Genomic DNA, 27,757 nt, shown 5'->3' on the forward strand with positions numbered 1-27,757 from the left:
TGAATATGGAGTCTACATAGAAAATATATTAAAAGTGAATTTGTGTATTATTCATTTAGTTTTTTCAAGATATTGTTTTGTTTGAAAGTGTGTATTAGTTATTAATGGGTCTAAGTGATTTTGAAAAGAAAATCTGTTGTAGTTATGAAAGTATAATACTTTTGATTTGACTATGTTATTAGCTAATAATTATAGACGTATTTGTAAGTCTACCTTAATAGTTTTATGAAACATGAAATATTTCTTCTCTAATTATGTTAACTGTATTTTCTTACCAGAAATAGCCCAGTTACCTGTTGTATACGGAGAATGGGCGGTGAAAGGCTCTTTGTGGAAGTTTGTGGTCAATAATCATAAAGGAGAGAGAATGTTCCTTGTGCATGATGGTTGTACACATAGTGAACTTCTTGAAATGGTACAAGAAGATTATGATCTGGACAAAAAAAATCTAGAAAATGGTGCCAACGTATTTCTTACCAAACGTTATTTTACTACAAATGACTCTGAATAATCCTCTTATGCATGTCACGAATGATCAAAAAGTGCAGAACTTGATTGAGTTATCGAAGACACACATTGTACGCCTTTGTGTATCAAGTCAACGCCAAGTACACTACAATTTTTAGTTTGACTATATGTGATATACCATGGATTTTACCCACTTTTAGCCATGGCATATAAGTTTTCTATAGTATATTATATAGGTTTGAAGTATGATGTTTTAGAGTGTTTTTCAGGTTCGGGTACGTTTGGGAGAACTCAGGTGATTTGGAGCCTTTTGAGGTGCAGAACTTCACAGATGTGTCAGATGTTTAAATATGGATGGATACTTTCCCATGCTGCGATTGAGCTGATCGTTTAACACAAGATAGAGATTTGGGTTAGCCTTCCAATGCCTCCGTTTTGAGGTCAATCCAACGGTTAGATAAGAAGTTATGCTTGTTTTATTGAAAAGTGGTCAATCTGTCTCGCGAGAGAAAACTGTCAAGGAGATGAATGGAACGTCGATCGATGGTGCACCCATGGTGTCGACCAAAGGTGATTCAAGAAAGCGGGCTGAGTGTATTTGAAGACCGACCCAGAAGCAATTACAAATTACCAAGATGCCCTTGGACGACTCTAAACCCTATTTATGTGTGTTCTAGGTCATTGTTGACAGCTACACGCTTTATTCAATTCATTGTTCTTAGTTTTAAGTTTGGAGAAAAGAGAGGAATTCCTTCAGAGTCCTCTTGGAACTCCATTGGTTTTGGTTTTATAATTTATATCTATTCATCTATTCTTTCTATGATTTTCTATGACAACTATCATGTCTGAATAGAGCATCTGCTAGGTTTAGGGTTAATTAGGGTTCTTGATGGATCAGCCAAAACTATAGAATTGCTAGGTGATAATTAGATATCCTTCTATAGAATTGTTCTTACTACTTGTGTTCTAGAGTCGCGTACTAGAACCCTGAACTTAGGATAATTAGGTGCATGCGACATCATTGTCTATTACCTGAATTAATTCTCTTGAGCTAGGATTGCTAAAAACAAGCGACAACTGATTTAATTAAGACTAGTGAACACATCGATTAGATCGATAATGCTTGCCTAAAGAAGCATCGATCGACGTTAACTCAATAGCATCGATCGACGCTAGATCAATATCAATAAGCGACAACTGAGATACTGGACTTAGTCACGATAAGACTCACATACAAAAGGTGGGTATCTTTGCATTACAATATCGAGTTCTAGGATTGTCATAGCACACTGTTTGCATTCTATATCTTTATAAACTTGATTGCCTGCAACCCTAGGTTTAGCAACCTTCCTTCTATCAAACAACTCATCAATCTACTGAACAACTGTCTTGTTCACCTACTTTACTGTATTTACTGCATTATTAAATTACTAGCCTAGCTTAATCGTGACTGTATTGAGTTTATTGTGTATCCACACGCTTTGTGGATTTGATCTCTAAAACTACAACTGGACCTCTTATTTGAAAGAGTAAAATCATTCATTAGGGTAATTTGAGTGATATCAATATGTTAGATATTAAGTGTAGACGTCGTTGTAAATCTGCAAATATAGACTACAGTTAAAGTCAACGTTGTAAATTCTATTAAAAGTGCATTTGTGTATTATTCATCATATTTTTCACGATTTAATTATTTTACAGTGTATGTTAGTAAGATTTTAATGGACTTGGATGAATTTTAAAAGTTAACGTGTTATAATTATATACTTGAAACTTATTGCAAAAATTTGTGATTAATTTTACTCTTGAAACTTTTTGGAAATTTTGTATAGATTTTTTTCTTCTCACATATGTGTTAGTTATTGTTTTAGCTTATGTTGGTTTTAGTTGTTTGGTTGATTAGATCTTGTGAAAAAATTGATATCTAACTAAAAATTAATAATATCATACAAGTGAAATACAACAAAAAAATTAATTCAATGTTTATAGATTATGCATTAAACAATGGTACATTTGTTGAAATGCACTACTTTCAAACACAAAAGGGAGAATAGTACCCTTCCAAGGGAAAATTGTTAAAAGAGTCCACTCTCTTTTGAAATTACCATTTAACCATTTTCCAACAAGAATGCTATTATTGGTTTTACAAAAATTAAAAAATAAATAAAAGACATCACTTTAGTTTCAAGTCTTCAACGGTTCTTTCCCATATTAGATTCATAGTTGTTCATACCTTTAAGCCTCATCACTACTTTCTCTGCTGTCAGATCTCCGTTTATATTAGATAAATTAAGTTAATTTATTGGTGGAAGGCGAACAGATTATATGCGATTTGATTGAAAGAAACTTCAAAACCAGATCTGAGACACCAGGTATGATAAACAGTCCATTGTTATCAGATCTATGAACAAAGGCCAAGTCTTTTTTCTATGGTTGTCTTAACAATGATGTTCTCTTGCCGCTACGATTCACTATACCTTGTTGTCTTTCAAAAAAAAAGTTTTGCAATGAGTCTTTAGATCTACTAGATAATGTTGCACTTAATTACTGTTTTTGGACAATGGAAGACGGATAATGTTGGTTGGGATTTCGTTCTTGATCCAAGTAAGAAAAGGAATGTTTTTTTTTGTTGAAGACGATATATGGAATATGAGTATTTTCTCCGCATGGTTTGTGAAGATTTTTGTGAAGATTACAATATTAGTGAGGTGAAAGCGGTCGAGTTTGCTTATATGTTGCCTAAACGTATATTGGAGAAAATGCCTAACAACACTCCTCCGATTTTCTTGAATACGACATACAACTTGCAAGCTTTATCACATTGTTCAAGACAAATGTAATGTGTATTTATGTCTCATTGACTGCAAACAAAGGTCATCATGATGTGAACATAAATCAAAAACATGTTGTCAGAGAGAATGTTGGTGCGGATTTTGGTAGTTTTGGAAATGTTCAGTACGAGACTATGAATCCATCACAGAAGACTATGAAGCCCTCACATGAGGCTATGAAGCCATCACTTAAGACTATGAAGCCATCACAACTGCAGAAGAGTGAAGCCATTAAGTCTGGTGAAATATTCAGTGAAAAAAGGGAAGAATTAATAAAATTACGCAAGCTTTCAGTGATCGAAAGATTTGATTTCAGCATCAAAAGTCTTGGAAGCATTTATTTTACGCAAAGTGCTTCGTTCTTGAATATTTCTGGAATATACGTGTTTCAACTATGTCGAGATCATATCCAGAATTCCTCTGCCATTCTTCAATATTTTTATTAATAATATAACAGATTTTTTCTATTTATAATAATAAAGTACTTATGAGCCAAATTAAGTATTTTGATATCATTTTACTAAATATTATTTAGCGTAAAATTTTGGTAAACGAATCTCATTAGTCAAAAGCAAAATACTGAAGGGTTAGAACGTGTTTCTCTTGTACATATCCAAATATAACTTGGGACGAACAACATATTTTTTAGTAAAACATCTCTAATGTTTATCACTAATCAAAATTAGAACAATTAATAGCCCTTAAATGTATTGTTATATTACCATATTAACAAAGAAAATTTGGCGCGAAAAAGCAAACAAACCCTATGTTAACTAGTCTACTTTAAAAAAAATGAAAAAAGAACACAACCGAAAACGAAGAAACGAAGATATGACTCTGATACTATGAAAATTTAGAATTTCGATATAATCTAAGGGGATGTATTCAATTTAACATTTGATGTGATTTGATTTTTAATGGGGTTTTAGATGATTTCAATAAGTTGCAGATATTTAATTGACTTTTATTAAACTACTCTAGAATATCACCTAAAACTATGAGATTTGAGTTTTAATTTTTTTAACTAAGAAATCATACCCAAACACCCTAAAATCACCTGAAAACTTTAAAACTCCACAGCTTAAAATATTTCCAATAACAGTGGATTTCAGAGTACTTTAAGAAATGTCAAATTCAATAACAGTGGATTTTAAATGAGTTTTTAAAATTCATGTTTCAATAACAGTAGATTTGTCATTTTAATACAAATCACCTGAAACTTTCAGTTGAATACATCCCCTAAAGCATCTCTAGAGCATGAAACATATTACTACCAATACGCTTAGTACTCTCAAAATCGACACGCGTCAAAATTCAAGAGGTTCATAAAGTAACGCTCATCGTGCTCGCTTCCCCATCTGATTGTCTCTCTCTCATTAGCGGACTCCTCCTCATATTATTAAATCCGCTTAATATTATTTTTTGTGTCCGCCCTTTTTCACAAATTCACAGGGCAAAGTCAAATATACCTTCTCTCTTCTTCTTCCGTTGTCTCTGCGAAGAAGCTGTTCTGTAAGAAGATTATGGACGGAGGTGGCGCGTACAACCCACGCACGGTGGAGGAAGTTTTCAGAGATTTCAAGGGCCGTAGGAGTGGCATGATTAAAGCTTTAACCTCAGGTAAGTAATTGGTTTCATCAAACACTTTTGTCCTCTTCGTTTCTTCTTCCATTGTTCATCGAAAACTTAACTTAAAAGGTTTCTCCTTTTCGCAGATGTTCAGGAGTTTTACCGACTTTGTGATCCAGGTGAGTGATTTGTGGTTATGGGTTTGACGAAAGTTACTGTCTTTATTGTGTTTCTTTGGTGCTCTGTTTTGAAGCTGAGTGTTGAGTGATGCATTAAGGTGTTTTGATAGTTTATCTTCTCTGTTTTTGTCTGAATTATAATGAGTAAAGTGTTGATTTTTATTTGACTTTTTGAATACTGTTTTTTTTTTTTTTTAAATGTTCATTTCGTGATTGGCTTTTAGCATTGTGTTGCCTGTGATAGGCACCATTCAAGGTTTGTTTTTTTGTGTGTGTTCTTAGTGTTGGTTTTGGTCCTTGTTTTCCATTTTTAATCTATGATTTAGAAGACAGCAATGAAACAGTTTTGGTTCTGTTCCTTGATTGTAGAAAAGGAAAACTTGTGTCTCTATGGGCGCCCAGATGAGCACTGGGAAGTGAACTTACCAGCTGAAGAGGTTCCCCCTGAGCTCCCAGAGCCTGTCTTGGGCATCAACTTTGCCCGCGACGGGATGCAGGAAAAGGACTGGTTGTCCCTTGTTGCTGTCCACAGTGATGCATGGCTTCTCGCTGTTGCTTTCTTTTTCGGAGCCAGGTTTGGATTTGACAAAGCTGATAGGTATGTTGTATCTCCTTAGCCACACAATAAAAACTCTTCTCTAGAGTCTTATCTACTTGCTTATATGTGTTTATGCAGCTCTTTATGAACCTTTTGTTGCTGCAGGAAAAGGCTTTTCAATATGATGAATGACCTCCCATCAATATTTGAGGTTGTGGCTGGCACTGCTAAGAAACAGTCAAAGGAGAAATCTTCTGTTTCCAACAATAGTAGCAACAGATCCAAATCAAACTCCAAGGTAATTGAGTGGGATAATCTGTTTATAATATCGCTAGACGGTAATTAGGTGCTTTATAGGAGATTATTGATTAGGCGAGGGCATAAACCTGAACTAGACCGATTTTTATAACACTGGTTTTTATCCATCTTACTTAAAACCTTTGGTTCTTTTTTTGAAATTACAGCGAGGATCAGAACCGAGGCCCAAGCTGACAAAGCCTGAGCCCAAAGATGAGGAGGAGGAGGAAGAGGAAGGTGTGGAAGAAGAGGAGGATGAGGATGATGAGCAAGGGGAAACACAGTGTGGGGCATGTGGTGAGAGCTATGCAGCTGATGAGTTCTGGATCTGCTGTGATCTCTGTGAGAACTGGTTCCATGGGAAGTGTGTGAAGATAACACCAGCCAGAGCCGAGCACATTAAGCAGTATAAGTGCCCATCTTGCAGCAACAAGAGGGCTCGGTCCTAAAATTCAATTCTGTGTATTTGCCTTTGCATATGATGTAACAGCCTAACTCTTTGGTTTAGATCAGATTTGTTGGTTAAGTTAAGACTTCTTTTCGCCTTCTTAGGGAAGACATTTAGTTACCATTTGTTACAAATGGTTATTGAGTGAAGCATCTATGTGTTTAGGGTTTGATCCTTGTTCTGTCTTATGTTTGTTCATTAGAGAATAAAACATTTTAATTCTCAATCAAAGTGTTTGTTCTATTTCCAGTGTTCTAAAATCGGTTTAGCCTCTTCTTTTCTCCATCTTAGGAAGATATTACTTATCATTCGTAACCACTAGGTGCCAAGTCGTCCTAAAGTAATTTTCTTAAAATCTGATTTTGCAATTCAAATCGGTTTAGATTATTTTAAATCGATTTAAAATTGGTTTAAATTGTTTTAAATCGGTTTAAAAAAATCTAAGTTGATTTAAATCTGTTAAATTAAATAATAATGCTTTAAATAACTTGTATGGTCGGTAGTTCTTTATAAAGCGAACATTGTATATAGAAAACTGTGGTTGAAGGAGACAAGTCTGTGTTTAGGGTGTGATCCTTGGTATGTTTTATGTTTGTTGATTAGAGAAGAAAACATTTTTAAACCTAAGAAAAGGAGAAACTAAGTCTATGAATGATTTTATCATGTCATGTCTGCTTCTTTACTGCCAGGCGCTTCAAGAACTCATAGGTTGTGATCATTGTTGTTGCGGACATGGACATTGAGACCCACCTTGGTCCCAACCCTCTATAACAAGCCCCAAAGCCTCCTTCCCTCAACAAGCTCTTCACCGTCTGCATCACTGTCATTGCTCGTCTCCTCCCATTCTCTTCAGCGTCTAAAACCTGTAACCTTGTCTTGATTGTGTCAACAGGCATAGTTATCAAAGCTGAGCAACCGCTTGCCGTGACTGCACTCAACGCTTGAACCACCACTGAGCCACCACCATCTTGACGCTTGAGCCGAGACCAAATTGATTTCTGAGCTAAAGAATAAGACGCCCACCAGACAGCGTTTGAAGGTGCGTAAGTCAAGATAGAGAGACCAAACCCTCTGTAGAACCCTCTCGGTCCATCAGTGCAAAGAATCTTTCTAAAAGCATCAAACCCATTAGTGTATCTGCAAGAACTCAACGAGACATCGCCTTGAACCATAAGCCGTTGGCTCACGACATCAACCGGTGTCCAAACCACCTGAGCAGCCACGGCAGAGGCCAAACCAGCTGCACCGTTGGCAACAGCCATAGATGTTGTATCAGACAAACCTAACCTAACGGTTGCTTGACCAACACAACTCTTGGTGATCTCTAGAGCCGTCATGTAGAGGGCACGTGCCGGGATGGTTCCAAGCAAAGACGTTCCAAAGCCCTTGTAGAAGCCTTTTAGACCCTCGAGTCTAGCGATGGCCAGAGAGATGTTGGCGCAGGAGATGCGGGTTGGGGAGACTTGTTGCCTTGTTTTGAGGACAAGGATAGGGTAAAGAGCGGTGGATACACCGGAGAAGAGAGCGGCGCCGAGGAAGAAGAATCTTGGTTTATCAAGCATTTGCCAGTCTATATCTTTTGGCATATGTACCTGAGAAGAAGACGATGTTGTTGCTGCTCTTTTCTCCTCTTTTATCAACGCACCTAAACTCATTTTTAAGCTAAATCTTTCCTTAAATAGATCAAAGATGCTCAAAAGCGACCTAAAGAGGTTAACCTAGTCAGCTATATATAGTAAGTGAAAAGAGAGATAAGTTATCTATAACATGGCAAGTGTCTTCATTCACTTAGTGTTGTGAAACTATCCTGTGGAGAAGAGAGAGTAGGATATATAAATCAGTAGGAGAAGAGGAATCTCTGTGGATTTGTTAGCTTTTAAAACTATGAACTCGGTAGAGAATATATTATTTAAAAAATTGGAAGGAGCCAAAACAATGGGTTGTATTGGATAAACACACAACTCGATTAGTAGTGTGACTCAAAAGGCTGCGAGACAGAGAGAGTCATGGGTTGGAAATGATTGGAGGAGACGTGGTTAACGTTTATTAGTTTATCCTAGAGAAACTTGCCGCTTTTTTTTTTTTTAAGGTTGCATCAGCCTGAGAGGAGTTTGGCTTCTGTCCGGATCGCCCACATATTTCATCATTCTATGGGTTAACATTTTTTTATTCTCCCCTTTGTCAAAAAAAAAAAAGATTTATTTATTCTTTCTTTTTTCCCTGATTTAGAGTCACATTTCTTTTCTTTGTTGCACCTTAATGTTGAGTTTCTCATTTTAATTTTCTAGAAATATTGTATTTACCAATAGCCATTTCTAAATAAAATTTAGTGATTTTAGATAATATGTAAAATGTGGAAATCCCCTTGGTTTAGTTGATTAACGGTTCAATAAAGTTATTACATAAAATTTGAAGTTTGAATCCTAAAAATGTGATTATGCAGATTTAACGAAATTATTTACATAAAATCTTCACAATCATTAGTCGTGAATTTTTCATAAAATAGTTCAATATAGTGCGAATAGAACAGTTTGATATAAATTCCTATAAGAATAATAGGACTCTTGGTTTTGTAATTGTTGATGTAATAATTCTCATAATTCCTAATAAATAATAGCTCAGAGTTTAAATAGGAAATAATATGTAAAATGTTTACTATCTTCAAAGTATTAGTCTACATTCTTATTATCCAATGCTCCCACCTCTCTTTCTCTGTGTATTACAGGTTTCAATGGTAAGTTTAGGCATGAGCATAAAATCCAGAACCCGAAATCCGAACCGAACCCGAACCGAAAAACCCGACCCGTTATCCGATCCGAAACGTAAAAATACCCGAATAGGTCTTGTAGGGTGGTACAAAAAATATCCGAACCCGAAGTGTTATTAACCGAACCCGAACGGGTAACCCAAAAAATCTGAAATTAATAGTCAATATAATTATTTTGAAATTTATATAAGTATTCCAATTATTAAATTCAATATTTGTGGTGATATTATATATAATAATAAATATTAAAATTCTAATAAATGCTTTAAGTACACAATTAGTTATAAATAAATATTTTATAATTTGCTCATTGAAATAAAAAGTCTACTCTCTATAAGGCAATACATATTTTTTACAAATGATGTTTGTTTTCATGCTTGATTTAACATTTTATTGTTATTTTATCAATTTTATATGTGATAGATTAATTTTTATTTAATTTAGATGTTTTTCTTTATGTTTTACTTCAAAATTTTTGTTTTTTACTTTGGTTATATCTGAACCGAACCGATATAACCCGAATCCGTACGATATATGATTACTTTATGGGTTTTATGATGCAATACAATTTTAAACCGAACCCGAAGTGTTATTATCCGAACCCGACCCGTACTAATAAAATTTTAGTATGGGACCTAGAAGCGTAAACCCAAAAATCTGAAAATCCGAAAAACCCGATCCGAACGCCAACGGATACCCGAACACCCATGCCTAGGTAAGTTGGTAACCGAATGCAATGTTGTGTATTTCAGTGTGGATCAAAGTTAAAGAGGTTCTTGTTTTTACTTTTCAGAAGTCTTCCATGCCTTTGTTGCAAAACATCAATATGACGACATGAAGATTAAACAAAAGTTTGATAACTATCAAGTCTATTACGTGAGAATTAAGAAACGTAGTCTTCTGAGTTGCTACTTGATATGAAGCTACTCATCCGCCCATTCCAAGCTCTGAAGAACACTTTAGGCCAAAGAAACGGATGACCCTGTTTGCGTCTTCTTCTACACTCTCTTTCAGGAATCTCAGACGAGTTCGAGTTCTCGAGTTTGCTTGTCTTGGTGAACAAAGCGATGAAGAACCCTTCTTTGTCCTCCTCTGGATCCATCCTGAGTAAATGCTCAGCTGCAAGACAAAAAACCCCAACATGATCATCAACTTGTTTAAGAAACCAAAACGGTAAGGGTGATGATGATACTTACATCCTGCTAATACAGGGAGACCACGACGCTGCCACTGAGGGAAAGGGGTAGCGAGTTCGAAGCCCAAGGATGAAGCCAATGGCAAAACAGATGAGACCACATCTTCGTTTTCTATCTGGTGGATGGAGCATGTGCTGTATACGACTCTCTCAACCTGTGGAACTACAAGTTGCATATGCATAGGATGAGTAACTAATTCAATACACATGAGAGTAATTAAGAATGTAAAACTCACAGGAGAGTGCATGAGCAAGAGCCTTCTTCTGGAAAACAGCGAGTTTGTGGAGTCTTATGGAGTCATAGTTCTTGTTATCTACATAGAAAAGTGTCTTAAATGTTCAGTCGCTAGATAACATAAACCACACATACACAGGCACAAGAATCAGTTTAAAACCTGCTGAATGAGAAGGAAGAAGGTGGTCCAAACGATCTGTAATGGTTCCTGAGCCAGAGCAAGAAGGATCCAACAATATAGCCCGAACCTGAGATAACCAGCCACATGCAAGCATGCAGAACAATGGCTCAAATGACTACATCTGCTTATGCTACAAGACTCGATGATAATATTAAATGGTTACTACCAGTCTTCAAGAAATCGCTACGGGTTTTATAGGGGATTATTGATTAAGTGGACGCCTAGACCGAGATTTTGTTGAATGCCTTCATCATTCACGAAAAATCATTTCGTTCAAGTCTGATTTTCTGCTTAAGCGCTGTCTATACCGATTTTTAGAACCTTGGTTACTAGTGTTCATTCCACAGAGTTACTTCTCTTGACAGAAGACTAAGTAATGCTTTACCTTTGCAAAAGAAGGATCTTCCGGATTTAGTCCCAAAAAATCACCATGAGAGACTTCAATATCTACAGCTTGAGGTTAAGAAAAGCAATCATGGACAGACAAGACTTGAGAAGCATTCAGATTTGTTCTTCAAGTTACTTGGAACAAAACTATCAAACAAAAGCTGAAAGGGTAAAGAGAAGGATACTGGTAGCACCAGAGAGCTTAATAGTCTGTTCCAAACGCTTTACACGTTCTTCATTTAGCTCACACGCTATGATTTTCCCTTGTCCTTTCATAAGAGCAGCAAGATTAATAGTTTTGTTTCCTGGAGCTGCACATGCATCAATAACCTTCACAAAAAGAGGCAAAAACTTAGCATGATACTACCACAATCTACCAAATAGAAAAATGTGGGCGAGAACTGTGGCCCACCTCCCAATCTGCTTCTGGCTGTAGTGCTACTGCTACCATTGCACTTCCCTTTCCCTATCATTCAGAAGAAATGAATATTAACTAAAAATAAATTATATATTAAAACATACTAATTTACAAAGATCATTCACCGTTTTACCTGCAAAAATGTACGCCCATTCTTAACCAAATGATGAGCATGCAAATCGCTGCCAGGTGGCATCACCAACAGGTCAGGAACTGTCTCATCCTTCTGCACCTATTTTCATTTTGAAAACAAAAAAAAAAAGTGAGAAAAATGAGATCAGGACACATAGATCATAAAAAGGACCGTTCACACATGTTACACTTATCCAAGATTTCAATTTCACTAACTAGTTAGTGTTACCTTATATAGCTTCCCCAGCTCCTGCACTGCCGAATCAACATCCATCTTGAGTGTATTTACGTGAACATAACGTGGTTTCAAAGGACCTGCACACAATTATAAAATCAATACACAGAAAAGAACTCAAAACCACAATAGCTTAGGTTATCATACTATTACCATTGAGCTGAGAAACACCCAACAACTTATCAACAGTTTCAGCTTTCTTCCTCACTAGAAGCGTGGCTAGACTTGACACTAGAGCATCTTTACGTTTCATTAGAAACTTCTCAGCATCACCAATTAATGGAGGCTCCTGCAATCAAAGTAGCTCCCTTGAGATAAAAAAAAAAACAAAACACAGCTAGAGAAGCTCACAAAAGCTATTACCTTTCCGAAAAGGATATCATAGCAAATAATGTAAACCAATGGTTCTTGTCTCTATACAAACAAAAAAAAATCAAACTTTAGCATTGTGGGTAAGTTAAAGTATCGAACTTTATAGCAATTACGATGAACCCATTACCTTCCATTTGCTATTCAACGCGTTAGCGATTTCAAGAACTTCTTTTATTACAGTAAGATCTGCCGACAAGACAAGACAAGACAAAGACATATCAGTTACTGTCTGAATATCAGAGAGAGAGAGAGTAAGAAGAAGTTGTTGACAATAAATACGTTTGAGGGTCTCGCAGACGAGAGCGAAGGTGCCGCGTTTGTTGCGGACGGAAGGGCTGAAGACGAGTGACTTTATCGAAGCGACGGCTCGACGCTCGGCGTCTCCTCGGAGAGCTGTGCCGAGGACCTTAGCTGCTTCCCTTGATGCGTACAGAGATGATCTCTCGGCGCTGGAGAACTTTTGCTTGGCAGGCTGGCGCGTGGCTTTCGGCGGCGCGTTGGATTTGCGACGCGCCATCAAACCAACTCGCAGAGCTAAAACCCTTTCTTCCGAGACTTCTTCAGCGTTTAAAGCTCTTTAAACCCACCGCGACTTTCCGGTTTTGTTAAACCGAACCAAATTTACACCACCGCCATGGTTTCGTTTTTTTAACTTTTTAGTAAAAATTAAACTTGGGATTTACGGTAGGCTTTTTCATGCGGTTACTGATTACTAAATTTTAATAATGGATTAGAAAATTAAATGAATTTGTTTATTATTAGATTAATAGTTTTATTTTTGATCAGATTTAATTTATTGGCATATGAATTTATAAATATTGGTTATAATAGATTTTAATAGATTTAACACTTTTTTGGTTAAAAATACTAAGATATAATTCCGAGAAAAACCTACATATTTGCAAATATTAATTAAAATCTATAAACTTTTACTGGCCGTTACATTTAAATCATTAAATTTTGCAATTTTTTTTGTAAATTCTATAAAGTTATTATTGGCCGTTAAATTTAAAATGATAACCAGAGTAGGGTCCTTAATTTATACATATGTATTCAGATCTCTTTTGTAGTTGTTTGATTCACACCTATGATGTTGATTTAAGTCGTTTTATCCTCAAATAAATGTACCTATGATATATGTACAACTAGTCCTTATTCACTTCTTAGAGCTAAAAAGAATATGAACCCGCTTTAGGCTGCATAAACTAAGGTCTAGGAAGTAGGGAGAATCTATAAATAGCAAAGTCCGGTTGACTAGAAAATTCAACAGTCTGATTCATAAGTCCTTTCTATCTTTGCAAGTCAACTACTGCATGTCTTTATCTCTTGAACAACATTTCTTACTTGAATGCATTGATGTTATTCTTAGTGATGGGACGCTTGTGAACTGTGGTAGCGTAACTTAAGCCTTAAGTCCTGCACGAGGAGACTTATGAAAAGGACTTGAAATAAGAAGACTAGTAGTCGTGGGCCAATACACAAGTCAACCACAGGTCATTGTAAGACTACTACATCTTCTAATGTAAGTTTCCTTGGGAAACTGTACCCACAAAGTACACGTTTCTACAAAGTATATTCAAACACTTACCTCGAAGCTTCCTTTCTAAGGCTAGCCTTCAAAACTTGGAAATAGAAAGATTTATTAGAAACATATAGGCACTAAGTTGTAGTATTCGAGTTATGAATGATGCGGAGACGAACTTGGCGAGGAGTTTCAGTGATGATACTCACTCAGGTTTAGACCTTCCGGATCTATACTTGTCAGATGAATGGATGGATGATGATCTTGCCTCTGCGGTTTCCGGAATGAATCAATCTTATCCTTATCAGACCAGTGATGCTGCTGCTTTCTTCTCTGGTTCCTCTAGCAGTTTGGGTCATCCTGAATCTTCAAGTACCAACGCTTCTGCTGCTACAGCCACTGCTTCGGCCGGTAAGTCTCTCTTTCGTTCTGTAGAAACCATATAAGAAAGAAACCATCATGAATGAAAACAGAATCACAGAGCTGTCAAAACATATATGTCATTGAGGATTTCATCAACCTTATGCATCAGACTATGAGAGCAAAGACATAAAGCCTGATTATAGTGTTTTTTAAAAGTCATTCTATGCTAAAACCGCATCGCAATTAATAATAACAAAAATTTCTAAATGTTTATGAATTTATATGTTTTGTTACTATTATAACTGCAACAAAGTTATTCAGTATGTTACCATTTGGACCCTAAATCTATTTGTTTTCTTTTTTATTTCCGTATGCAAGAAAACCAAGTTAAGAAAGAAAATAAGAAAGTTAAAGAGAGAGTGGCATTCAAGACACAGTCTGAAGTTGAAGTGCTTGACGATGGGTTCAAGTGGAGAAAGTATGGGAAGAAGATGGTGAAGAACAGCCCAAATCCCAGGTAAGGAACAACATTTTCTCAGTTCTTGAATTACATCTTCTAAAACTCAACCTTTATGAGCTGAAAATGAAATGCACCATACCACTGGCTAACTGTAATCATGATGTCCATGTTCATATGTAGAAACTACTACAAATGTTCAGCTGATGGCTGTCCCGTGAAGAAAAGAGTTGAAAGAGACAGAGATGATCCGAGCTTTGTGATAACAACTTACGAGGGCTTCCACAATCACTCAAGTATGAACTAAGGTTCTTAAAGAGTTTCATCAACTTTTTCAGTTTCCCCTATGGCTTGCCAAGGCAACATAACAATACGTGGTTTGAGAAAAGATAGTGAAAACAATGCTATTCAGAGTATTCACCTTGAGACTGATTTGTTTTGTTTCTTATACTCACATTGCTTCTAGTTCCTTATATATAGTGTATGTGTGTTCACAGTTTAACATGATATTCTGAAACTGTAGTACTTCTTTAGCATCTTATTTTGTTACAAATGAGAATCATTGAAATATAGTTCCTCAACCTCATATTATTTCACAAACTAGGGATTTTACCATAAGCCATGACATTTGAATCCAAAACCGTAATTATTTCGAATTCCATAAAATTTCAGAGCTGGCTATGGTTGAAATGTAGACTGCTTGTGAAAAATAAAACTAATGGGGATTTTGAAAGTTGGGCCTAGTATTATACAAAGGAAGTCACTAAAGAAGTAAAAGACCGGTTTACAGACTCCATAGGCCTATGAATCCTGGGCTTGTGGCAAAGAAAGGAACAAAGAGGCTAAAACTCCAAAGTGAAATGGATACATATAAGGTTTAGACATGTACTGAGGTAGACAAAAATGGTAAAAAAAAAGACAAGTGAAACAAAGTCCTGTTCTGATCTATAAAAGCTTATGCATTGTACAGTTGCAGGGAATATTATGAACTATAAGTACATTGTTGAGTATTTCAACATCATCTCACCATCCTTGAACATGTTATTAGTTTGGCTATTTTTTAAGACTAATGTGAAGACAAAAAAAGAGTGTTTTATTTTCTGTAAATTAAGAGACAGAGATGAAGGAAGGGCCCTCATAGCCAACGTTGCTTTCAAAACAGACAGTTACTAAATGCTTTCCATGTGAGTTGAGTAAGCTGTCTCTATCCAAACCTTAGAATCTGTCACATTATTTTTGTCCAAAAGACATGACAGATCATTCTGATTTCCAAAAGAAGTAGAAGAAGAAGACATTATGTATGATCCAAAAATCTGAATAATAATAAATGGCTTTAACCATACACCAAAAGCTTTTCTACTGTTGAATGCAAACACACATGCTGTTTCAAATGCTAAACAGATTGTTAAGAATCTCCAGCCAGTTGCTCAACTTTCCAGCTTTGGTGAGAAGCAATGTGCTTGTGTGAAGGAGTATATAGCTGCCAAGAAGTAACAAAAAAAACACTGAAACAATAGACCACAAGAAACAATGATCTAAAGTGTTCTTGTTGCTTGTATGTATGTTACCTCCATCTTCTCCAGAAGCTCTTTGGCAGATGGGGCAGAAACAACGATATTACGAGCACCTGGCTTAATAAAACCTTCTTCAACTCCAGTATCAAACAAAGCAAGCAGATTGTTGTAGTAACCATCAACATTCAAAAGACCAACCTGCAGAAAATAATACAGGATTATTAAACGGTAAAACTGCTTTAACAAAAAGTGGAAATGGTTTTCAAGTACCGTCTTCTTATGGATACCAAGCTGTGCCCATGTAATAATCTCCAGCAGTTCCTCCATAGTTCCATAACCTCCTGATGGAAACAAGAAGCCATCTTCTTTTTAAAAAAACATGGAGAAAACATATATAAACTTGCTTAGAGGTTTTTGAAAACTCGCCAGGGAGGGCAATGAAAGCCTCAGCTTCTTGTGCCATTGCAGCTTTGCGCTCGTGCATGTCTGCAACGATTCTTACTTCTCCAACTGTCTCACCAGATATCTGCTAAACAAATTGAAGAAAATCTCAAACTTTTCAAATTAGTTAAGAAGATGCAGAGTGATGAAGAACCATACCTCAATAGGCATCAGAGCTTGTGGAATGATCCTACATTTAAAAAAAAAAAAAACTCTGCTAAGATGGAGATTTTGAAATTGCATCTAAAGAAAGTGGAAGAGAGTCTTGAAACTAACCCAAGTACATGACAACCACCTTCTGAGACTCTCCGAGATATCAAACCCATTAGCCCAACACTTCCTCCGCCATAAACCAAATCTATCTTTCTCTTCACCTAACACAATTCACACAGAAGCACGCAAAAGATTAACACATTGTATTCAGACATGCTCAAGTAAAAATTTGACTCTTGTTCCAAATAAAACAACTTTAATCACCAAATCTAAAAATTCAGACCAAACTATAAACGACTTGCAAAAGAGCACTTCGTAAGTTCTGTCACTACAGAACATAAAAGGATAACAAAACTTAAACCCATGTCTGAAAACATTCACAGGAACAAGAAAAGTTCTGATTTTTTAGTTCACTAGACCGTAAAGTTCATATCTTTATTACTAAAACAGCGATATTTGATTAAAGAAAAGAAATGGAGAGAAGAGATGGCAAACCAGTTCATTGCCAAGTTCGATAGCAGCAAGGCTGAAAACATCTCTGTGACCAGAGTTACTTCCGCAGAAAACACAAACTTTTTTGAATCTCTGGTTCTCCTCCATTAATGAGTGAGCTCTGCAAGAGGATACAGCTTTTTGCAGCAGCCGTTATAAAGGCAAATCGGGCAAAAAGTAAGCAGAGACGAGAGTGAGCAAGGCGACAAAATTAAACCTCTCTTTGGATGCTGTCCTATATTTTCAAATGAAAATTACCTTTATTGATTTTTATAAAATTAAATATTGCATATTTATATGGTTTAATTTGAAAATATGAAAAAAAAAATTTAATTGTTTTTTTCTGTCACTGAAAATATCTTGAATTATAAAATACCTGTTTTTAAGTTTCAAGGATTAGTTCAGATTTAACTTTGATAATGTACTTGGATTATCATAAAATAATTTTATTTTGGATTTTGAGAGATAATGGACCTTAAACTGCTGTGTAGTAAAATTTATAACTTAATGGGTCGTTCAAAAATAGCAAAAAAAAGCCCGTAATTAATTTGGCTGTGAATGGTGTATAAAATAATGGATGAAGTAAAAATGAATAAAACAAGATAAATATGATATAGAAAAAATAAGATAAATTTATTTCATTTCACTCTTCATCCAATTGTAATATAATTCGTTTAATTTGGTTTTTTTCTATAGAATTGATAGAATGATAAATCTAATTCATTCAAGATAAATGACAAATTTTGTTGTGTAATTTTACTGAATAGATTTTTATCTACACTATTTCATTCCATAAATGTTGATTTTACTAACAAAACTGCTGCCCACAGTTCATGTAGACTATAAATAAAAAAAGTCTTTCAGTAACAGAAGCAAATCTTAATACTTGATTGAGAAACTAAAGTCCCTTGATTCCATTAATCATATGACAATATATAAATAATATACAAGAAAACTCAAGTCATGCCCTTCTTCTATGACCTCCAACGTTTAAATTGGTAAGGACATATACCAAGTAACTATCCACTTATAAACATTAATCTTTAATAGCAGCAACCCCATACACACAAAGAAACGTATTAACGAGTAATAACACCGTTTTGATTATTAATTAGTTATCGAACAAAAAAACAGTTCTTATACAAACGAGTTACGAGTCAGTTCTTATACATATAAATAAAGGAGAATTGTTTCAAAATTAGTCTAGTAAAAAACCGAAAGAAACAATATATAAACTGATGTATCCTCTATATACTAAAGCACAAGTCACATGACCAATAAAACTTAGACATGTGGAATAAGTTTTTAAAAAAAAATTGAAAAACAAAATCCTATTTTCTACAATTCCAACTACCTCAAATCCTAAAATTTCTCAAAAGTCTCTTTCCACGTTTTCTTTTCTATTTAGCTTCTTCTCTAACTTTCCATAGTTTCAATATTATGGCTGTGAATCTTTTTAAAATGATCAAAACAGTAAAGAACTTCTAACTTTTATTGGTCTTCCTTTCTGTCAATTTCTCACAGTCCCCTCAAAAGCTCAAACTCCACCATACTTACCATATGTATAGAGCCCAAACAGTAAAATAATTCAGATTTAAAATGACCCTTGAGTATACTTCTGTTTGAAAGCTCCAAAAAGAATGGGACATAAAAGTTTATCAACTACGAAGGAAACAAGGTATTAATCTACTTCTTTTTACTTATAAATTGATTTTAATATCTGTTTTTGACTTCTCTTTAGAAAATTTATGTTATCTATTTACTATTTCAATTGTTGCAAATAAGAAATTGGGAGTACACCCGTGAGTTTGCAGAAATATATGGTAAAAAAAGTTTACAGAAATATTTTAAAACAACAGAATATCAGTATTATTTTTGTAAAGTATTATCCCAGTTCATCTAATAGATAACTTTAAATAGAATTTGGATTCCCTGCAAATACATTTTTTGTTCAAGGCTCTAAGTAAATGTTTGCTACTTTAATAATTAGAAATAGAACAATGAAAAAAGTGTAGACATTAAAAATAATATACATGCGTTTTTAGAATTTGGAAGATGATGAACGTGTTTGAGAACAATTGTGAGAAAAATCTTATATCTGTTTATTGTAGCATTTATAAATATATATATATATATGTATATATATATATATATATATATATATATATATATATTCATAATTGATTTTCTATTGAGTTTCACTCTTTATATTAGGTCTCAAAATATCATAAACAATAAGTATATATTTTTATTATATTTTATCATAATCTATCATAATTTTGGGCTCTTTGTATTTAAAATAAAAATGTATAACTTAATGGAAGATTTATTTACAAGAAAATACAAATAAAAATTAATGACTCAAATATAGTACTTTTAACTATATTTTTTATGTGTTGGTATATATACCAAATTTTAAACATAAAATACTTTCAATATATATCTATTTTAAAACAACATAAAAATATTGTTTTGCCATTTACAACCTCTTTGTTTGATGCAACTATTTTAGATGCAATTATTATCCATATCTATAGAATATTTAATTAGTATAATCATTTTTATTGATAATTCAAAAATTACAGTTTTTTAACTTTGTTATCAAATAATTTTAAATACAGTCATTTTGATTCGTGTTCGCACGGGGTTAACACTAGTTAAGATATAACTCAAAAGATGGTGAAGATGAATCCCAAAACCATAGTTACAAACCTCCTCCTCTTACTCCTCCTGCAAATCTCCAACTTCTCCATCGTTGTCTTCTCTCTGGAGCGGTTATATAGGAAACCTTATAAATCGGAGTTTAGCATACGACCAAGCACTGTCACACGTATCGTCGTGGCCAACGAATTATGGGGTCTTAAGAACGGTAACGCTGGCTTTGTATGCGCTCACGGTCCCAAGGTTTGGCGTAAAAGCAATCCGGGAGACCGGTACATTGTAATCGAGTTCGAACACACTGGTATTACAAGGTATAAATTCGTACATTGCCATCTCCGGTCGAGTCGTGGGTATGTCAATGTTCCTATCAATATTCACCCTGACACTTCTGCTAGGTGTTACCCTAGTTATAAATGCCATTATTTTATTAGAAAAGATGGAGTTTATTACAAGCCTGAGAAGAAGCTCTTCCCATGGCTGCCGTTTCCACGCTCTAAAAATGGAGGCCACGCCAAGGATTAAAAGTGATTTATAGATATTGATGATGTATTGTAAGTTTGTAACTTATAATATAATCTTGGTGATCCACTCAAAAAAAGTAGAGACACCTAAAATTAAGAAACTATCCCAAACACATAAAAACTCTAGTTTCTATAGCAATTTACAAGTAGAACACAGTTTTATCCCTGCCCAAACTCTCGTCCCGTTTCTCTTTCTTTTCCAACTTCACTTCTACACTTTTCTTTCTCTCCCTTTTTCAATTGTTATTGAAAAATCTTCTTCTCAAATAAATTAGTTTTCTTCTTCTTCTCCCTCAATCATCACTTACTTTATTTTCTGCACCAATCATACGCTAACCTTCTCCTCTTCCATAGTTTGTCATCGTCACCATCACTATCACATCAGAATAGTATTATTTGAAGCCATATGTATGCAAATGAATCACAGATTCAAAGAGAACCAAGATTCCAAACATGAGTTATGGGATTTCAATTCCAATCACGGTTAGAGATTTTTTTCCCCCAGTTTATATATCTCTCATCTAATCTTTCAAAACTGAAATTCAATGGATGAATTATGGATTGTGATATATTCTACATGGATAACAATTAAGTTAAACAAGTAATCTATTTTATAGCATCTAACAAATTATGTATAAGCTAAGTCCAGTTATTTTTGGACATCTCACCAACCAGTTTAAAAAGCGTCTCGTCTAAAATGTTTGATAACATCTAACTAAAATCATAGTTGCTAATGATTAAGTTATCATGGTTAACTATTAAAAAACATCTAACAAACTTTGTATCATATGAAAAAAAATTTTTTGTAACAAAAGAAGTTCAATGCTAACCTTTAACTTAAGATATTATAGAAGCTGTTAGTGGATAACTTGTTTATCATAAAAATATACTTATCATGTAACAATATCAATGATCTCAATGTTATATGTTATTTACCATGTAAAAAAATATGATAGATGTAACTTATTAGTTTACTTATCATACAATAATGATTAACCGTTAAAAATATAGAAGTTAAACAGTTAATGGTTAAGTTAGCCTGATAATCTATTTTGTAGCATTTAAAAAAACATATATAGCTAACTCAAGGTATTTATAAACATCATACCCACATATTTTGAAAAATGTTAGCATGTTTTGTAACAGCTAAAAAAACATGTATCAATTAATACAATATGTTACGTAGAAATTTACAATCATATCAAATCACACTTGGAAACATATATAGACATTTTCAAATTACGGCACCAAATCGGTTGGTAAGAACTAACTAAACATGTATTTGATCACAAGGTTTAATTTATAGCATATAATCAAATATTTATCAGATAAAAAAACCTAGTTATGGAAAAAATCTATTTATAAGAAAATTGTTTACGAGATTAGGAGAGATATAAAATAGAAAAATAATATTTTGGGCAAAAGATAAAGGAACATGAAAATGAGAAAGAGAAAGAGAGAGGGAGAGAGCTTGGGCAGATGTAGTAAAAAGAGAGGGAGATAGAAGTAGTTTGGGCAGAGGTAGTATTGAGATTTAGAAATATCAATAGTGTTTAAGGTATTTATCTAAATATGAAATTTTCTAGGCATATGTGACTTAATTTCTCAAAAAAATATTCACTCAAAATAAATAAAAAATACATACTACTTACTTACGTTCCACCAATATAAATGTTTTGGAAAACATTGTTTCATCATAATAAATTTTATGTTTTCTATAAAAAAATATTATTTAATAATAACAAATTGAACATTTCAAAAAAATAATAATATTGACAGAAGTATTAAATTGGTAATTGATTGAGATATCACAAAACTGACCACTAATTACAAGGTACTAAAATATTTTTAAAATATTGTCTAGTATAAAAAAAATATATTGGGATATTTATCTAACTGAAACCCCTATATGTCGTATTTATTTAACTTTCTTACGAGGCAAATTGTCACGACAAGTAAAATATGACGTTTAACATTGATAGATTTATAAGAACCTTAGCGTGGTTCCTTGTAACGCAGGTCACCATGGTCTCCCAGGCCGGGAGGTCACATTTCGTCACAACGGAGCTGAACATACGTAATGAAATGCAAGGCTTGAAACGTCCAGAGAGAGTTTACCACTGCCAAGCTATAAATAATGGCCTTGAATACGGTTGGAGACGAGCCAAAAAGCCACCTTTGGGCCATACCTTCCATGTACTCTTGGAAGGTGGCCAAAAACTGGAGGAGGAGATTCACCGCTGCCATTTCCGATCGGTGCTCGGTAAAGCAGACGTCGATATTCACATGACCGCGATTGATGCTGAGATTTGTAATTATAAAAGGGCATGTGCCGTTCATGTGGTTACACCGGAAGGGATAATGTTTCATGGTAAAGAATGGGATTTCAAAGAGAGGTATCCACGGCTGATACCACGGACATATCTTGAAGCTAAGTGGAAACCTTGGCCACGACGCAGCAGCCACGACCGTGAGGATCCGAGAAGCCAACGTCGCTTTGGAGGTTCACAATGATTTAATGCCTATAAGATTAAAGTATTAAACGAATATGAATCACTGAGGTTTCATGTGCAAGAGAGCTATATTAATGTTTAAAGAATTTTCGTTTCTCTAGTGTGATTTGTTTTCGAATTACGCTTTAGTTTATGCTACTAACAATTACAAAAAAAATACATATGTAAGTATGCTTTACCATTTTTGATGTCTATATATGGTTTTCTTTTCCCTTAAATATTTTTTCTTCAGTTAAAATGGCTAATTGATCCTGAATAGTACAATATTGAAATAGGTGAAAAAAATTTTGAACCATAGCCAACAAAAAACATTTCAAACATACTTTTTGTGATTTACCTGAAGTGGTCGTCTTATGAAAACATTATATGCAATTAAATACTTCCACAAACATTTCTGTAAATTACAAATAGAAATGAAAACACAAAAATACTGTTTACTACGTACAATAAAAATAATTGAATGACTACATTTTATATGTTGGTTTAGCTTGAAATAAAATACATGATTACAACATGCTATTGCAAACACAGTTACACAGCCACCACTTGAGATATGCTAGGTCGGGTTATTATCCATACTTTACTTTCAGACCTGAACATGCAATATTTGAATAAAGAAGGATAAAAGGTCGTTTAATGATGTCAATCAAAATAACATCTTAGGCCATGATTAAAGGGGATGCAAGATGGGTTTTTAGGGGAAAAGGTGGTGTGGGCCCCACCAAAAAGGGGAAACTGTTGTTTTCTGTCGCGAAATAAGGGAAGTACTGTTTCACGGGCTTCACTAACACGTAGCAGTTCGTGATTGGTTCATTTTTATTATTATTTTTTTTAAATCAGCAAAAAAAAAAAAAAAAAAAATTGGAAACCCAAGTTGGATATTTGCGTTGAGGGTGTTCTTGCTATTTTGCTAAACGTAAAATATGGATTCACGTACTTAAATAAATTGATATTTTGTTCTCTAAACCTAAGATAATTTTGTCTTTTTGATATAACGATTCACCACTTATCAGTGTTATTTCTATATTTTCTCCTAATAGCTATTTCGTCTAACGTCTACTGGTAAGCTGTAGCACAATTAACAGACGCGTGTGTGAAAAGGCACGCCTCGTGGGAATTGGAAAATATTGTTAGAAGTTATAACAATAATGCTGTTTTCTTTTTATTATGGGGTGTATAACAAATCAACTTGTATCACTAATTACTACATCGTTGGAGATAACTTCGGTATTATTATCCTAAATATATACTGGTTTTTGGAATTGGTTATATATCTCGTTAGTAGGCACGAAACTAACTTCCTTCCATAACTTTCCGTTTCCTTCTGTAAATGTATAAAATGAAAAGAAAATGCAAGTGTCATCAAGAAACAAAAACCAATAGGAGTAAAAGAAGAAGAAAATAGAGAAATGTTAGAAGTAAATAATGTTGCTAAGAAAGCTATAGTTTGGTGCCTTGTGTTGCAAGCCCTTATAATTCAAGGAGACTCGATTGAAAGTGGAGATGTGAGTTTCTCTATAATGTTGAGAAACGAAATGTACGGCTTAAGACGTCCATTGGTTGTCTACCGGTGCAAGTCATCTGGAAAATCTCTCCGGTGGCACCAATCGTATAGGAAACAGGAGTTTACATGGGATTTTGAAGTCCCGCCATTTGGAAACGGCGTGGTCATTCACCAGTGCCACTTCATGTCGAGCCAAGGGACAGCGGATGTCATTATCAAGACGTTGTCGATGACATCGATCTTGTGCGGAGGACATGTGTGTAAATATGTTATTGGGCCGAACGGTATATATTTCGTTGGTTTTGAGACCTATTATCCGCACAATATTTTCTTAAGATTTGTGGAGTTGGTAAGGCCTGTTGTCAAGCTTGTTGAGCCATGGAAGGCGTGGTCACCGCGGCAGCTAAAAGAGTTTCGAGCGGAACGCAACCGCACCAGGTCAGAGGATGATGACTACATGGAAGACCACGATTAGGCATAGAACAAATAATTCCTGCAATGACACCAAATAGCAAAAATTAAAAAAAAAGAAAAGAAAAGAAAAGAGAGAAAACATGTTGAAGAATATAGGAGTTAGTTTTCTTTATATGATATGTACAAGTTGATATGTAGTGTCTTTTTGTGTCTTAAGCTTTAACATAATCTGTCGACCAAAAAAACAAAAATTCTTCATTCTGTAACATAATTTGGAAATGCTAGTCGCGTTTTATGTATTTGGCATTTTTATTCTCCATATTCATGCATGTGGTGAACTAATTGTCTCGTCCTTTGTCTGGCCTGACTAGTTTGTGTTAAGGACGTATTTCACGTGCACATCGTCTAGTTGACCTTTTATGTAGATTTGAAGTTTTCCTTTTCTCACAAGTGTAAACCTTCTAGTTTGGGAAAAACAAAAATCTTTTTTTTTTCCTTTTCAGAAAGGGGGGAAAACAAAGACTTTTCTTAAGTGATTATCATATCAGACCAGGATGAGTTTACTTCAAAACAAAACCCTTCAAAAATAACGTAAAATTAACAGTCATTTTATTTAATTGATTTCCAAAATATGAATACTATTCGATTTTATTTAATTGATTTCCATGAATAAACAAACACTTTTCTCAAGTGTCAAACTTTTTTTTTTTGTGACACATGCATTCATTAATTAAAAGAGAAATACCTTAGGCCCAGGTTCAGCCCACAAAGGGATCATCTTGCGATCTCAAACTTAAAACGACATATTCTGTATATTATTGTCAGAGAAAAAAATCAAAAATGTTATAACTAAAAATGTGGATGTAGGAGAATGACTTGTTGTTTTCCTCCCCCTTGACCCGCGATTATGGTAGCCGTTACAAATCTAAAACTAGAAATTTATGTAGAAACGCCATCAATATCCTAAAAATCAAAAATGGGTGAACAAGAAATAAAGAAGAAAGAACAAAAAAAAATTACACATGGCATGGGGACAGAGGCCTGACAACGATTTCTAATGCCATAAAAATAATATTTATATTTTACAAAAATGTTTGCAATAAAATAACACAAACAATCATGCAAGAATACAAGTTAGAAAAATTACCAACAAAATATACAACTATATTTTTGGTACATATTTTCTTCAAATTGTACAAGTAAAAAATGATGCCCTAAACCAATGTTTAAATTTTCCTTCAAGTACTGGAACGGCTATGGATACTGGCGTGTGGACAAGCAGCTAGTTGTGTCGTGGGAGATGAAAGAGCAGTGTGGGGACAGGGACAAATGCACTTGAGTGGTTAAGAAGGACGGACTATACTTGAGACATGGAAGACGATATTTTTAGTAACAAGTACACGGTAACGAGAGGTGGAATGAGTATGTTCAACATGATGTCTTGTCCTCCAGAAAGCTTGCAGCTAATTAGCTATGCGGCGATGTTGTTCAGTATGAAGATTGTAACAATGTCGTGATTTTCGTATCGGTATGTTGTTATTCGTGTTAATAAAACTAAATTAATGTGTAACTTTATAAATGGTGAATGTGAGAAAAAACGTATATATAGTTTATGCATGTCATCATCGATGAACCTTGAGAGTTTACGACAAGACATTGTGCGTCTCTGATTTGGAAGTGATAATAATTCTGTTTTTAATACTTAACTAATAAGGTGTAAATTTGATTTATGTTTGTGGATTCATTGTTAAAGATACAAAACTATCCTATAATAAAATATATATATATCATTCATTTAAGAGAACATAACGTTCTAGACTTTTCAGCCTATGTGATAAACAATCTCAAAGAGGATGATGACAATTGTGGTCAAAGTTTCTGAGAGACAGCACATATTGTTATTCAACTTTTGCGATTTGCTTTCTGTTTTATAACCAAAAATAGATGAAAATACCTTCTAGTATTTCTAAATATGGCAGCGGCAGCAGTAACGGTCTAGCTAGTTGTCATCTAATGGACATTTATATATAGGTCACACCTTCACCTGTTCAAATATGTTCCATAAGCACCAAGACTCGACGATAAATCAACATTCAAGAAAACATAGCAAGCGATTAATCCAAATGGCAAGAAACCAAGGCTTGTGGCTCTTCGTGGCGGCGGTTGTGGCCGTAGCATTGTTACCCGCACCGACAATGGCGGGTCGTCTAGAGCTAAGGAACGAGATCGAAGGGGTCGCCGTCCGGAAAGCGAAGCTGTCCATGCGGTGCTGGTCGAACGAGGACGACCTCGGGTGGGACGTGATAAAGCCAATGGAGTCACGGCTGTGGAAGTTCACGACAATGAACATGTGGCCGTTTCAGAAGACTGAGTTTCGGTGCCAGTTTCGAAGCGGGTTTGGAACAACGAACCAAGAAGTGGTGACCGTGTTCTCTGTCAAAAGCGGGTTTCGGAGGGAGTGCGGATTCTTAGGAGATGAGTGCACTTGGGTAGCGAAGAGAGATGGGTTCTATCTGAGGAAGGTCATAAAGGACAAGGATGATACTAAGACCTTTGTTGATATCCTCAAAAGCAAATGGGTTTGGAAATGGTGATTTTTAAAAATATTTTTGTACATTTCTTTTATCAAACAACATTCATTATACGGTTAAATCCATACATACATGACCGGTCCTAAAATTTATAAGACTTGAAATAATTATCGATTACAAACTAAATGACTAATATTTTTTCGTAAACTGAACGTATGCTTAAGCCAAGTTTGGTCGGTCGGAAAACTATTCCAATAAATTATTTATTCAATCATATATGGTTTACATGGGAAAATACAATACTTCTGGTTCCAACTTTTTCTGCTAATGAATCCGAATATATGTTCCGATTCTTCAAA

The 27,757-nt window shown here is 34.7% G+C and overlaps 9 protein-coding genes across 10 annotated transcripts; 6 read left to right on the forward strand and 3 right to left on the reverse strand.

Moving 5' to 3' along the window:
• The first annotated feature begins 4,686 nt into the window (after positions 1–4,686).
• On the forward strand, positions 4,687–6,575 carry LOC106440363 (PHD finger protein ALFIN-LIKE 4). Its single transcript, XM_048769732.1, has 5 exons — positions 4,687–4,919; positions 5,015–5,047; positions 5,417–5,645; positions 5,751–5,883; positions 6,050–6,575. Exons 1-5 carry the CDS (start codon positions 4,823–4,825, stop codon positions 6,329–6,331), a joined length of 774 nt encoding a protein of 257 aa, XP_048625689.1. The 5' UTR covers positions 4,687–4,822; the 3' UTR covers positions 6,332–6,575.
• A 233-nt stretch (positions 6,576–6,808) lies between these two features.
• Positions 6,809–8,179, reverse strand: LOC106440362 (solute carrier family 25 member 44). The gene has a single exon (XM_013882008.3). The coding sequence runs from the start codon at positions 7,983–7,985 to the stop codon at positions 6,996–6,998; it is 990 nt and encodes a 329-aa protein (XP_013737462.2). The 5' UTR covers positions 7,986–8,179; the 3' UTR covers positions 6,809–6,995.
• A 1,676-nt stretch (positions 8,180–9,855) lies between these two features.
• LOC106440361 (25S rRNA (cytosine-C(5))-methyltransferase NSUN5-like) lies at positions 9,856–12,800 on the reverse strand. The gene is made up of 13 exons (XM_013882006.3): positions 12,532–12,800; positions 12,380–12,438; positions 12,244–12,294; positions 12,034–12,169; positions 11,875–11,960; positions 11,647–11,745; positions 11,508–11,561; positions 11,281–11,425; positions 11,094–11,155; positions 10,688–10,775; positions 10,529–10,606; positions 10,294–10,455; positions 9,856–10,216 (listed from the first exon to the last, which is right to left on the reverse strand). Exons 1-13 carry the CDS (start codon positions 12,767–12,769, stop codon positions 9,981–9,983), a joined length of 1,494 nt encoding a protein of 497 aa, XP_013737460.2. The 5' UTR covers positions 12,770–12,800; the 3' UTR covers positions 9,856–9,980.
• A 568-nt stretch (positions 12,801–13,368) lies between these two features.
• On the forward strand, positions 13,369–15,674 carry LOC106440366 (probable WRKY transcription factor 50). The gene is made up of 3 exons (XM_013882012.3): positions 13,369–14,185; positions 14,516–14,654; positions 14,778–15,674. The coding sequence occupies exons 1-3, from the start codon at positions 13,933–13,935 to the stop codon at positions 14,899–14,901; spliced, it is 516 nt and encodes a 171-aa protein (XP_013737466.1). The 5' UTR covers positions 13,369–13,932; the 3' UTR covers positions 14,902–15,674.
• A 199-nt stretch (positions 15,675–15,873) lies between these two features.
• Positions 15,874–17,482, reverse strand: LOC106440364 (cytokinin riboside 5'-monophosphate phosphoribohydrolase LOG8). 2 transcript variants are annotated; one of them, XM_013882011.3, is made up of 7 exons: positions 17,258–17,482; positions 16,826–16,923; positions 16,709–16,739; positions 16,535–16,634; positions 16,379–16,449; positions 16,163–16,306; positions 15,874–16,074 (listed from the first exon to the last, which is right to left on the reverse strand). In XM_013882011.3, exons 1-7 carry the CDS (start codon positions 17,360–17,362, stop codon positions 16,000–16,002), a joined length of 624 nt encoding a protein of 207 aa, XP_013737465.2. In that variant the 5' UTR covers positions 17,363–17,482; the 3' UTR covers positions 15,874–15,999. The 2 variants fall into 2 exon arrangements, with proteins under 2 accessions (XP_013737465.2, XP_013737464.2); XM_013882010.3 differs by having other exon boundaries at positions 16,535–16,637.
• Positions 17,483–19,573: 2,091 nt separating this feature from the next.
• On the forward strand, positions 19,574–21,575 carry BNAC09G03820D. The gene has a single exon (XM_048769733.1). The coding sequence runs from the start codon at positions 19,931–19,933 to the stop codon at positions 20,435–20,437; it is 507 nt and encodes a 168-aa protein (XP_048625690.1). The 5' UTR covers positions 19,574–19,930; the 3' UTR covers positions 20,438–21,575.
• Positions 21,576–22,398: 823 nt separating this feature from the next.
• Positions 22,399–22,950, forward strand: LOC106442581. The gene has a single exon (XM_013884249.1). It carries the CDS (start codon positions 22,399–22,401, stop codon positions 22,948–22,950), a length of 552 nt encoding a protein of 183 aa, XP_013739703.1.
• Positions 22,951–24,358: 1,408 nt separating this feature from the next.
• BNAC09G03840D lies at positions 24,359–24,928 on the forward strand. Its single transcript, XM_013884250.1, has one exon. The coding sequence runs from the start codon at positions 24,359–24,361 to the stop codon at positions 24,926–24,928; it is 570 nt and encodes a 189-aa protein (XP_013739704.1).
• An 818-nt stretch (positions 24,929–25,746) lies between these two features.
• LOC106444455 (S-protein homolog 13-like) lies at positions 25,747–27,757 on the forward strand. Its single transcript, XM_048769734.1, has one exon. It carries the CDS (start codon positions 26,922–26,924, stop codon positions 27,459–27,461), a length of 540 nt encoding a protein of 179 aa, XP_048625691.1. The 5' UTR covers positions 25,747–26,921; the 3' UTR covers positions 27,462–27,757.

Source organism: Brassica napus, chromosome C9 (genome assembly GCF_020379485.1).
Source record: "Brassica napus cultivar Da-Ae chromosome C9, Da-Ae, whole genome shotgun sequence".
NCBI classification, from domain to species: domain Eukaryota; kingdom Viridiplantae; phylum Streptophyta; class Magnoliopsida; order Brassicales; family Brassicaceae; genus Brassica; species Brassica napus.